The sequence below is a fragment of the Martes martes genome, assembly GCF_963455335.1.
Source record: "Martes martes genome assembly, chromosome: 7".
In the NCBI taxonomy this organism is placed as follows: domain Eukaryota; kingdom Metazoa; phylum Chordata; class Mammalia; order Carnivora; family Mustelidae; genus Martes; species Martes martes.
Window position 1 is genome coordinate 114,944,531 of NC_137894.1, and position 13,126 is coordinate 114,957,656.

The window sequence follows — 13,126 nt, forward strand, 5'->3', positions numbered from 1 at the left end:
AAATTATGTAGTAAGACTTTATGAATCCTTCATACATTCTCCACTTGAGATTATCACTCAGTATCAAAAATTTGAGCAGGACCCATGGAATCCATTAACAATTTCACAAAAGAAAGCACATATACTTCAACTACAGTGAAGAGAAATTTAAAACTCCCCAAACTTCTATTTTGCTCCTTGAAATCATATTTTGACTTCAAGAACTAAAACGAAATAGGCCTGAGTCATAAATGAAAAGCACCCTCCCCCCAAGAAAGAGAGCTGTGTGTGTACGCTGCAGTTGCGGGGGGGGGGGGGGGGAGAAAAAGGGCAGAACAAAGATACTCTCAACTTCCAGCAAAATCCTGGGTTTATTTTGGGAATTTTTGGTATTTTCTCATAAATGCAACTAAGGTAGTTAAAAGACATAGGCAAAAGGAGAAGAAAATTACCCCTCATTGATCTCTGCTCAGGTAGGCAGATCTGAATGTTCCTTCTCTAGTTCCCACTACATCTTCACTTTCATGTTCATTCTGTAGTTGTTGAATGGATGAATAAGAGGGGAAGGAGATGACAAGGAACAAGTAGCACCAAAACAGTCAACCTCTCAATCGCTGAAGTACTAATCACTAATACACTTATGCAAAGTGAACATAAACTAAGAAACAAAAACACAGCCGTGCAGAAGACAAGTAGTTGAAATTTACAGCCTTACACCTCATAATGTTACAGTAGGGACTGTGGAACTTATCTAGTTCAACACACTTATTTTAGTGTTCAGTGGGTTCTATAAGGATTCTAGATCAATGAAGGGACTCTATAAAGCTGGGTCCTGTTTCCACTCTGATCGGCTATGAGGCTCCCAAGCAAATCCCTTCTCTTCCTGAGGCGGATACATCCAAAAGTAAAATAAGTGAGCTGAACTAGATGAATTCCAGTCTTCCTCAGCCACAACACCATATGATTTTAAGCTGTAAATTTCAACTACTATTTTCTCCCCTATGGGTTTTCTGCAGACCCTAATAAGCTGATTCTAAAATTCACACTGACATTCAAAGAGAACCAGAAAAATCAAAACAATCTTGAAAGAGAACAAAGTTGGAGGACTCACTTGCCAATCGCAAAACTTAATAAACAGGAATCCAGACAATGTGGTACTGGCAAAAGGATGTATTATATAAATCAATGAGATAGAACTGAGAGTCCAAGAACAAACAAACATTTATGAGCAATGGATTTTCAACAAAGGTGAGAATCTGATGAGGAAATGGTATTTTCAACAAACCATGCTGGGACAACTGGATAGCCACATGCAAAAGAATGAAATTGAACCCCTACCTCAAACCATATACAAAAATTAACTCTAAAGAATTTGAAGACTTCAAGAGTTTAAACTATGAAACTCATAGGAAAAAAACAGGTATAAATCTTTGTGACTCTGGATGAAGCAATGGTTTCTAAGATATGACACCAACAATGGAACCAAAAGAAAAAAGCATAAAGCATAATTCATCAAAGTTAAAAACTTTTATGCTACAAAGGACACAATCAAGACAGTGAGAAACAAGGAATGGGGAAAATGTTTGCAAATCACATATCTGATAAGGATTTAAGTATCCAAACTGTATTTAAAAACTACTAATTCAACAACAAAAAAGATAACTAAAAAATAGGCAGGAGAATATGAACAGACCTTTCTCTAAAGACATGCAAATGGACGGGGCGCCTGGGTGGCTCAGTGGGTTAAGCCGCTGCCTTCGGCTCAGGTCATGATCTCAGGGTCCTGGGATCGAGTCCCACATCGGGCTCTCTGCTCAGCAGGGAGCCTGCTTCCCTCTCTCTCTCTTTGCCTGCCTCTCTGTCTACTGTGATCTCTCTCTGTCAAATAAATAAATAAAATCTTAAAAAAAAAAAAAGACATGCAAATGGCCAATAAGCACAGAACAGATGCTCAATATCATTAGTCATTAAGGAAATTCAAATGAAAACCTCTTCACACACACTAGGGTGATTAAAATAAAAAACAGAGGGAGTAACAAGTATCGCCAAGGATGCGGAGAAACTAGAATTCTCGCATCCCACTGGTGGGAATGTAAAATAGTATAGGCACTTTGGGAAGTAGTTTAGAAATAAAGTTTGGAAAACTGACAGTTTCTCAAGAGTTACCATATTTATTACCCAGCAATTCTACTTTTAGGTATAAACCTCCCAAAGCTAAAAACATACATCCACGCAAAAAACTTGATAGGAATGTTCATGGCAGCATTGTTTCTAAGAGCCAAAAGGTGGAAACAACCCAAACGTCCATAAACTGAAGAATGGATAAACAAGATGTGGTGTATCCACACAATGGAGTATTGTTCAACCGCATAAAGGATGCTGATACAGGCTGTAATATCAATCTTGGAAATACTATACAAAGCAAAAGAAGTCAGACACAAAAGGCCACATATTGTATGATTCCATTTTTATGAAATACTCAGAATAGGCAAATCCATACAAACAGAAAATAAACTGACGGTTGCCTGGGGCTGAGATGAAGGGAAAATGGGAAGTGACTGCTAATGGGTATAGAGTTCCTTTTGGGGAGGATGAAAATATGCTGGAATTAGAGTGGTAAGGGTTGCACAACTCTACATATACTAAACCCAATGAATTATATACTTTAAAATAGTGAACTTTATGGTATGTGAATTTCAATTTTTTTTTTATAAAAGGCCCTCCTTAGAAAATTGATTTCCTCACTTCTATTTCAGACCCACCTACTGGTTCATGAAAATAGAAATATTTGCCATGATACTTGACATTTATAATCCATTATCACAAATACTACGATAAAATTTCTTTTTAACCAAATTATTTATACATATCAGTTGATCGTCCACTTGTATTTAATTTGCCTCTAAACAAAATCTGAAAGTTCCTCTGAGTTCATGATTTATTTTTTGAATTTATATTTTTCTTAAGTGACTAAAGCTAAACAAATGTCTTCCTTTTGAAATTTTAGCAATTCTGTCATCAAGAAACAGGTCAAAGTATTGCTCCTGCAATGACATTCACACAGCCGTCTTCAAGCAGTACTTTGAAATTTAATTCCTTCTTCATAGGACAATAAGAAGGCTAAGCGAGCAACAATTTTTCAGTATCAGTATTGCAATATAATATGTATAACCAGATGCTTCAAGCCATGTAACAAATGCAGACTTTCTTTCCCCTGGAATATAAATAGGATTCCAGGCTTACTCTCTTCAGTAACAAGAATTTATGTGAAATTTTTTCAAAGCTCTCCAAAAAAAAAAAATACTCCTTATTGTCACCTTCTGTAATGTTGTTTTGCATTCTGATTTTTGGTATCAGAAGACTGTAACTTTGTGTTAGCACTATAATCCACAATGAACTCTCCGTCAGTTTTGAAATAAAATATTAATCCCAGGCTGATATCATTGGGTAGTACTATACTATACATAGATCCATATAAGTTAAACAGGAATGATCCTTCTAAAGATGCTAAGTATGTGGAAGAGGGCTTAAATACTTAAGAAATAAGATCAAGGATGGCCACAATCAAGCTACACATGAAAAAGCATCAGCAGATTACAAGAAGGTAACATGATTTTCATTTTTAGGTTCAATGAAAATTGCGTATGTTCAGTTTTTACTCTTAAACACAAGTGGCTTATACTGTACCAGAGCTGCCAGCCCCAAGAAAGACAGGAACACAGAAAGGATGACCTTAACCAATTTCAGTATTATTTTTGTATTTAGGTGTATAAAATCCATCCACTGCTTCAGCAACCTTAGGAGGGAGCAAGCCTAAGAGATGAAACATTTATACCTTTTGATTAAATTATACTATTACCTTATAAAATGATGCTCAACATCTGTTTCCTTAAAAACAGAACACTGAGGGGTCTCCAATAAGTAACCCAGCTGATAGCTAAAATGCATACAGAATCCTTAAGACTGTAACATGGCAAGGAGTTCTTTTGCATTATGTGCATTCAAAGGATGGTGTTGTAGTTCTAACTGAACATCTTGATAAAACAAAAAATGGGAGAAATAAAAATTGATTTCTGAATTAAATGTGCACCACCTTCCAGTAGACTGAAGAGCTGGGAAATACAGGCAGGGTAAGGAGAGATGCCCCACGTGAAGACAACTGCCTATCAGAATTCCAAAGAACAGTTAGAGCACAAACTGTTTTTTGTTTTTTAAACACATAGGCCTCAAAAAACCGTTTCACCAGTTGTGTTTTTTTTTTTTTTTTTTTATATAGCACATCTTTTCTAAATAATTCTCACTTTTCATTCCCGAAAACGTAAGAAACCGTTTGCAAGAACTCACAACATGCAAACATGTTTCTCTAAGGCCATGAGCTGGTTTGCTAAGTTGCATTGTTTTATTCAAGTAAAAAGCCCTTCTAGAATAAGGGGTCTGTAGAGGAAACCAATCACCCTCAATTCTCTGGCCTGCACACTTGTTAGGATCTCTATCACTCTGAAAAGCCAAAAGGTAGAATGCTCACTTGAACATTAGCAAAATGGACTGTATATACACTTTTTAAAAAAAACTAATGCATGTTAAATTTTTCTGGCAATTCTTTTTGTATGTTACAAAACAAAAAAGGAAAAGCTTAGAATAAGAACACTTTTTTCTTAGAAAGGTCAAACAGATACTTCTTGACATCATCCTTTACACAATGGCATACTGTTCATATAAAAGGTCTCTTATCCTATAAAAATCTTGACAAAGGCAGCCTTCTAATCCAATGCGTCCAGTTTCCGTCTAGAAAGGAAAAGTAAAAAAAACAAAAAACAACTCTTTAGCACATTTCCTAATCAGCAATATGCAGACATAATAAACACGATATATTAACTGGGTTATTTGGTGATTGGTCTGGAATGGATTGCTCTGCATAGAATACGGATACAACATTCAAGTCATGAATCTAACATAGACATGTAAATGTCAGAATTCAAATAATAAAAATTTACAATAAAATTATACATCATTTCTTTGACAGTCACTTTTATAAGCCTTCAAGGTCATCATTATGAATATAAATTATGGTCTCCAGTTTGTGAAACTACCAGTCAAGAATTACAGAATTCAAAATGGCAACGCATCAGAAGGAAGTACTTGTTCAACTCATCCCTTATTAAAAACACACTTACTCTACGGACTGCTACTTGGTTGTTGCAAACAAGTACACCTCCTACAAATTCAGCTTGAATCCCCTCCCGTAAAAGAACTTGCTTGAAGTCTGACAGTCTTGGTTCGTTCATAAAAACTGACTGATGTCCAGGAACCTTAGAAGAGGTTAAAGGGGAAAGAATCACTTCAGATAAAACAGCAGACACACAGCTGTACTGAATAAAGTGAAGTAACTAACACAGGATCTCTTAGGTACTTTGTCATTCTCTGAAGACCTCTGACAGATCGTATGAAGGCTGTAAATCACACTCCAAATTGTTATTCTGAATTTTACCTTCTTATTTAACATTACAAAGCCCTTCACATTTTCTGAATGTTTCCCAATCAATTTTTATTAGTCATGCCTCACAGAAACAGAGAGACATTTGCCGATGTGATGCTCTTCACTCACCCACTTGCCCGAGGGGGTCAAGGAGAGTGCCAGTAGGCAGAACTGAACCAAAAACTTGATTTTCTAGATCCAACTCCTTCACTTAGTTCTGAGGGGAGTTCTCCCCAGATCCCACTTTCACCTTCCCTTCTCCCTGAGAGTGAATACCAAAAGGTTTTAGAATCAGAAAAACAAGCGGTTCAACCTATTGCTGCTACTTGGAAATTGCCTTGAAGAGCACTAGCTTTAGCACAGACAGAAAAAAAGATTCTTATTTCTCCCCCAATCTCAAGAGCATCACTAGAAGGGAATCCAGTGACAGAGGCTGTCCCTCTACTCCTTGCTGCACAGAAAGCCTAGAGTCCCCTGACATGCACACAGGACTCTGATGACACAGTTTTAACACTGTTGTTGTAAGTTAATTACCAGAAATCTTTGCTAACTAGGGTATCTCCTGAGAACATGTAAATACTAAATTAAAAATTTATCTGTGCTTAATAAAAGATTTCTAACTATATCAAAACCAAAAAAGATTTCAGCTGAATTGACAACATACAAAAATGGAGGACAAGAGTTTCAGTCTTAGAAAACTATAAATCTTCTGACTGGGAGCAGGTAAGTGATATAATCCTCACAATCAAAATTTAAATACTGAAAAAATAAATCATGAAACAATAATGTATCTTATAATATTTGCTAAACATTTCCTTTAAATTATCATTCCCTTGCCACCCAGGATATATATACACACGCTCATGTGTGTGCACACACACAACCACATCTTAAGTAATCTTTTCCTAAAACTCCAAAATCAGCCTACACCAAAGACATATTTTAGAGTTAAAAACATAAAAGAAAAATCCAAAGGATGGCAAATTAAGGAAGAGACAGAAGCAGCATGTGCTTGTTTACCTCATGGGGGGGTAAGGGTTCCAAGGTCGGAATGATCTCGCTCTCTTCACCTGTCTCTTTCTCATCATCCCCGAAGAGACTCTTCATGGCCTTCTGTTGTGCTATAACGCTGGAATCCGAAGGAGCGTCCACTTGCATTTCTGAGTCCTCTCCATCATCCTTCAGTTCTCCTTCTTCTAAAATAACTCCCGTGTCTACTTTGGAAACTCTCATATCCAAGACACCATCTATCCATGCTAATTCGGCATCTTTTGCCTTACAAAACTGAAGCGAGCTGACAAGTGAATCTTTCAATCTCACCTAGACACGATGCAAAAGGGAGGGAGAGATGAAACCCTGAGTATAAATTAATAACAAAATATAACCAGTTACTATTATTTCCTAACTCTGCTAATGAGTATTAAGATTCGAAAAGCTTTCACTCGTCTGATCTTCACCGTGACTGGTAATGACCTAGTGACTTGTGAAATCATTAGGACCCCTGTCTACTTCCCAAAAGGTTCTTAACCCTTGGTTGCACCCTGCGAGCACATGGCAATTTCTTAAAATACATGTTAATGCCAGGTTCTACCTTCAGTGACTCTAACACAAATGGTGAGACTAAATCCAGAGCACTGAGTCCCCCCACCACCCCCTAAGTTCCCCAGATGGTTCTCATGTGCAGCCAACGTTGAGAACCACTGATAAGCCTCATCCTCTAGTGGTTGCTGCTCTTCAGGAGTACTGAATTACTTACTGTTTCCTTCATTACCATGAATTCACACATCCTTATTCTTGGAACGCTGCTTCCTCTTTTCTGCCCAGAATAACTTTGCTGCCTGGTGAATTCCAACCCATTTTTTCCAACCAAATCTAGACATCGCTCCTGCTTTAACTGACACCATCCCCCCCACCAGATAAAAATCTAACCTCTCCTCTGTGCTACTTCTATTTTTTATAACTGCCTCCATTTTTTTTTTCCAATTAGGAATAGACCCTTGACATCAGTGAATTTTTATAAAACATCTGAATTCTTGAATACTCCCCATTCCCCTCACCTTTACACTTCTGCATATGTTGTTCCCTCTGCCTAGAATACCCTTTCCACCTCTCTATACCACCCTGATGACCCATCTAAACATCTGTTAGGATTCAGCTTAGTTATCACTGCCTCTGGGAAATCTTTTCTAAACTTCCAAATCTGGGTTGGGGTCTCACAACATCCTGTACTTCCTCTATCAGAGGTAATAACAATGTGATAAATGATCTCTCCTCATTATAAGCCCCACTGACCATAAGATCTACTAAGACAAGGGGACCATGTCTCTCTCACTCACCACTGAATTCCTAATATACCTGTCCTCATCTGCAAACAAAAAAAAAACCTCACTAAGCAAACAAAAACTCTTTGTTCTTGTTTTGGAAAACAAAACAAAAGAGAGTTTCCAAAACAAACTCTCTGTTTCTTTATGGCTCAAATGCCAGTGCACTTACCTGGTAGATGTGAGTTTCGCTAGTGGCATCAACTGTTTCGTGTAGCTTTGGCATGTACACTTTAATATCTTTCCCACCGAATGCACGACAGCACTCTGCGAGATCCTGACTAGCCTCTGGTGGTCCGTGGACAATGATCAGCTGTCGTGGTTTCATCTGATTAATAATCTTTTTAATGGAATCTCCATCAGAGCGTCCTTCATAGTCTATGTAAGTAACCCTGGCTCTGTAATTAGACAGTATAATTAAAGCTTATTTTTCTATAAGTTAACTCCAAAACTAGGTTATTAATGGCTTTTATCAGGAAAGAAATGTATAGTATATATAAAATGAGGATTTTAGGAATACACGTGTCATACTGTTGATATGTATTTGAATGGGATTATTCAGTAGCTCTTAGAAAAAAAATAACTCACTATGTAAAGAAAAATAAAACTGGATCCTGATCTAATGTCATATACAACAGCAGGCTGAGTTGAAACCATAAAAGAGAAATGTAAAGATTTAAATTTAATAAAATAAAATGTACGAATAATGTTTGTGACCATGGACAAGGAGGGACTTCTTTATGTAATCACAAAACCATAACAGAAAATATCATTTCATTACATCAAAATTAAAGATATTTTTAAACAAAGTAGACCATGGACAACTCTTATAAACAAGTAACAGAATGAGAGAGGATATTTGCATTGTCTGAAACCAGCCAGGGCTAATATCCAAAATATACAATGAACCCTTGCAAGTAACAAAAAGGCAGCAACCTCTAGAGAAAAATGCACAAAAGCCACACACTTGGAATTCACAGAAAACAAAAAAGGTAAGAAGCATTTGAAGAAAATAAACTAATAACCACAGTAAGACAAATTTAAACAGTAGTGATACGTTACTCTATACCTACCAGGCTGGAAAGCTTTAAAGTTAGATAATGCCAAATGTTGTTACAGAAACAGGGATGAAAAAAGCCTTCTGCTCCACTAGCAAAAATATAAACTGATACGCCATTCAGGAGAGAATTTTCTGATACTGTTAATATGCATTATTTAGATATCAGCTATACCCCCAAAATACATACTAAAGAATAGCACTAGACAAATAAACCACTGTGCTAATGACTTAAAAAAAATTCCAGAATGATGATTTACTGCTGTTACAAACTGTAACAAACAAAAAAAGGTTTATTTACTACTTCAGGTTATAGTAACAATTTTAAGACTTTGGGGCCCTGGAGATGTTTAAGTCAAGGAGTATGTTTATGAAACACTTAAAAAATTAAACTTGTGACCTGCGTAAGTTCACATGCTACCAGACTTAATTAAGAGGCCAGAATGTGGGGCGCCTGGGTGGCTCAGTGGGTTAAAGCCTCTGCCTTCGGCTCAGGTCATGATCCCAGGGTCCTGGGATCGGTCCTGGGATCGAGCCCCGCATTGGGCTCTCTGCTCAGCAGGGAGCCTGCTTCTCCCCCCACCCTCTACCTGCCTCTCTGCCTACTTGTTGTGATCTCTGTCAAATAAATAAATAAATTCTTAAAAAAAAAAAAAAGGGCCAGAATGTTTCTTTGTATAAATATATAATTTAATGTTTAAACCCCACCTCACCACCCATTCAATCACACTGGAATTCAAATACCATTAATGAAAACAAAATGCCACCATACTTCACAGGTTTTTGCATGGAAAAAGAAATTAAATTTTAAAAGTAAAAACTTACTAGAGGATATTCAGAAATTTGACTTTTGAAACAATGTAAATTATACAATTCAAGTTCTTAAAATTTTATCTTATAATCTAGTTTCAAAAATGCAACAAAAAGCACTTACTTTATTTCGATAGACTCTGTCGTAGAAATACACTTGGTAGGAACATCAGATAAATCCTGATCCATGGGTTCATCTCCGTTTGTCAAGCCAGATTCTAATTTGCTTTTCTCTTCTTCAGTCGCTTGAAGTTCTGGCACTAAGAAATCCTCTGGTCTAAATGATAAGTCTCTAATTAGAAGCAGTAACGAGCAAGCTAATATTATATAATATATGTAACTAGTAGATGGCACAAGTTTTAGACGCCTCACTATCTCAGATTTAAGTATACAACTTCTGCAAAGCTAATGCAACTTTATAATATCAATTACCAAATGACTGCATATATTCTGTTCCTCCTGACCCCTAAGGAATGCTCTTTAAAACATACCATGGGGGGAAAAAAAAACATACCATGGGGGCTAGTTAAGAGGCCTACACCATTAGAAGATCTCCGTGGCTACCTTAAGTACTATTACAAAGTGGCCCTGCACGTTTCAGTCATTCCTTCTCTCGGTCTCTGTGGTTTCTCTTGCCAATTCCCAGTTCTTATAAATCTCAGACTTCTGATTTCCGAAACAGCCCGTTATCCCACCTGTGCCCAAAGAAAGCGTATGACTTCCCGTTGGCACATTACCATGAAGACTGAGATACAAAATCATGAGCTCCCTCAAAAGCCTTTACTTTCATTTCAGCGAAGCATGAATGCATCTATCTCTCCATTTTTACTTCCAGTATCAGAAAGAGTTGTATGTTCAAAGTAAAAAAACAGGGTCACCTGCATGGCTCAGTTGGTTGAACAAATGACTGTTGGTTTTGGCTCAGGTCATAATCTCAGGGTCATGAGATCAAGCCCAGTGTTGGGATCCCATGCTCAGCGCCAAGTCGGCTTGAGATCCTCTCTCTCCCTCTGCCCCTCACCACTCCCACACTCTCTCTCCCCTCTCTCTTTCTCTAAAATAAATGTCTTTAAAAAACAAACTTAAAAATGTTCTTGCTCACCTCCCATAATTATCTACGCCCCACCCCCAAATCCACTCCCTCTCCCCTCTGGGAATGCAGGCCTCTGTTACCCAACACCTAGATTGCTATGGTAGCTTCTCAGACCCTGGAGTCCAACTTCTCCCTCTGTAATCCACACAATAGCAGTAGCAACCACTTAAAGTGCATTTACTAGGAATCATGATTCACAGGTCAGATTCTGTGCTAAGGGCCTTAAAAACATAACCTCACTTAAATCTTACCCCCACTTTTCAGATAAGGAAATTGAAGCAAAAGAACACTTGTCCATATGCTAAATAGACTGGACACTAATTGAGTGGAATGGTAAATAAACTCACTAATGCTATTTAGATTGTTATTTTCTCTCTGCACTATTTTAGAGGGCCAAGTAGTGCCCCCCTTTCCCTCTCTTAAATGGGGGAAAAAAGTCTTGCTCATCTTTTTAAACTTTTCACATATCTAGGTAATAAAACTGCTACTTTGCCTTTAAAATTAATTATTTAGATGTTCCCCAACCTTTCTATTTTATTTTTTTAAAGATTTTATTTATTCATTTGAGAGAGAGATCACAAGTAGGCAAAGAGGCAGGCAGAGAGAGAGAGCAACAGGCTCCCCGCCAAGCAGAGAGCCCAATGCAGGGCTCAATCCCAGGACCCTGAGACCATGAGCTGAGCCGAAGGCAGAGGCTTAACCCACTGAGCCACCCAGGTGCCCCGCAACCTATTTTATACTATACTTCCACACTATACAAGTCCTCTGTATCTTTCAAAGTGGGGTACTCAGAAACTATCAAAGTACACGATACGACCAGAAAGTCCAAACTTATTGAGTTCTAATGATACACTGAGTTATACACAAACTACACTGTCTAATCTGGAAGAAAGAAATAGTTGTTTTGTTTACATACTTGATAATTTCTCCATATTCATCCCATTTAATTCTTTCTTCCGGGGCAGGAAACATAGGGTAAGACTTTTTAGCCTGTTTGAAGAAACTTCCTTTACGACTACCTTCACCTTTCATCATCAGGTCATGTTTAGTCTTGTGAGCCGATGGCTGATCAATGTCTTCCTCAACATCACTCTCATCACTGGAATCTATGTCTGCCCTATGAAGATTGTAGAACAGATAACGGTCATCAAGTCCCCACAAGATTTTGAATTAATATTTACAAAATTATTTTTTAATTAATTCAATGATAATTTTATTGGATTGGTAATTTTGTAAAATAGCATTAACTGTCAGTTAATAAATACACATTAATACTAGCACTGAAAGTCTCGATGATACTCAAAAAAAATTTTAATAACAACACACTAAGGTACATCATAATCAGTGAAGGAAAATGCACACATACACACATACTACAGAGGAACAAAGAACACAGTGACAGCACTGTCTGAAACTGCCTGCCAGAAACAAAGGAGTGAAGTCTGTAAACTGCTAATCCATATTCCCAGTAAAAGTATCATTCAAATATAAATATAATTTTGCCAGACTAAAAACAAACAAACAAAAAAACCCAGAAAAATCTGATGGAGGATATTGCCTGGAGATATGTAGCCCATGAAACAAATACCAAAGGCATTTCTTCAGAGAAGAGAGGATGATACCATGTGGCAGTATGTCCACACAAGGGAGGAATGAGAATAAGAAATTAGAAATATGTGTGCAATATAAGTCATTTTAAAAAATTTCTTTATAAAATAAAATTGATTTTTTTTGAAGATTTTATTTATTTATTTGACAGACAGAGATTACAAGTAGTCAGAGAGGCAGGCAGGGAGAGAAGAGGAAGCAGGCTCCCTGCTGAGCAGAGAGCCCAATGCGGGGCTCAATCCCAGGACCCTGAGACCATGACCTGAGCTGAAGGCAGAGGCTTTAACCCACTGAGCCACCCAGGCGCCCCTAAAATTGATTTTTTAAAAACAAAAAAAAATTGGCACTAGAAGAACTTGGCATTCTAGCACCATTTAAAAATGTTCACAAAAATAATGAAGTCAACAAAAAATTTAAATATATACATTTTTAAATTTAAATTCAAGTTAGTTAACATACAGTGTATTATTAGGTTCAGAGTACAGTTTAGTGATTCATCAGTTGCATACAACACCCAGGGCTCGTCATGTTACTTGCCCTCCTTAATGCCCATCACCCAGTTACCCCATTACCCCTCCCATCTCCCCTTCAGTGACCTTCAGTTTTTTCCCTATAGTCAAGAGTCTCTTATGGTCTCCCTCTCTTTATCTTATTTTATTTTTCCTTCCCTTCCCCTATGTTCATCTGTTTTGTTTCTCAAAGAAAATTTAAATATTTTCAAATAAACTTTTGTATCTTAGAAGTAAGTTCTTAAATTATATGTAATTTACATACAAGCTTCT

The 13,126-nt window shown here is 37.3% G+C and overlaps 1 protein-coding gene across 2 annotated transcripts in view; it reads right to left on the reverse strand.

Annotated features, from left to right (window-relative positions):
- Positions 1-2,436: 2,436 nt before the first annotated feature.
- Positions 2,437-13,126, reverse strand: part of CPSF2 (cleavage and polyadenylation specific factor 2) — a 32,679-nt gene continuing 21,989 nt past the window's right edge. For both annotated transcript variants that reach the window (XM_080808254.1, XM_080808255.1), the window contains exons 11-16: positions 11,653-11,853; positions 9,768-9,920; positions 7,949-8,174; positions 6,476-6,775; positions 5,154-5,288; positions 2,437-4,764 (exon numbers count right to left, since the gene is read on the reverse strand). In XM_080808254.1, coding sequence (XP_080664380.1) covers positions 4,672-4,764; positions 5,154-5,288; positions 6,476-6,775; positions 7,949-8,174; positions 9,768-9,920; positions 11,653-11,853 — 1,108 coding nt within the window. In that variant the 3' untranslated portion in view covers positions 2,437-4,671. The remainder of the gene's footprint in view (positions 4,765-5,153; positions 5,289-6,475; positions 6,776-7,948; positions 8,175-9,767; positions 9,921-11,652; positions 11,854-13,126) is intronic.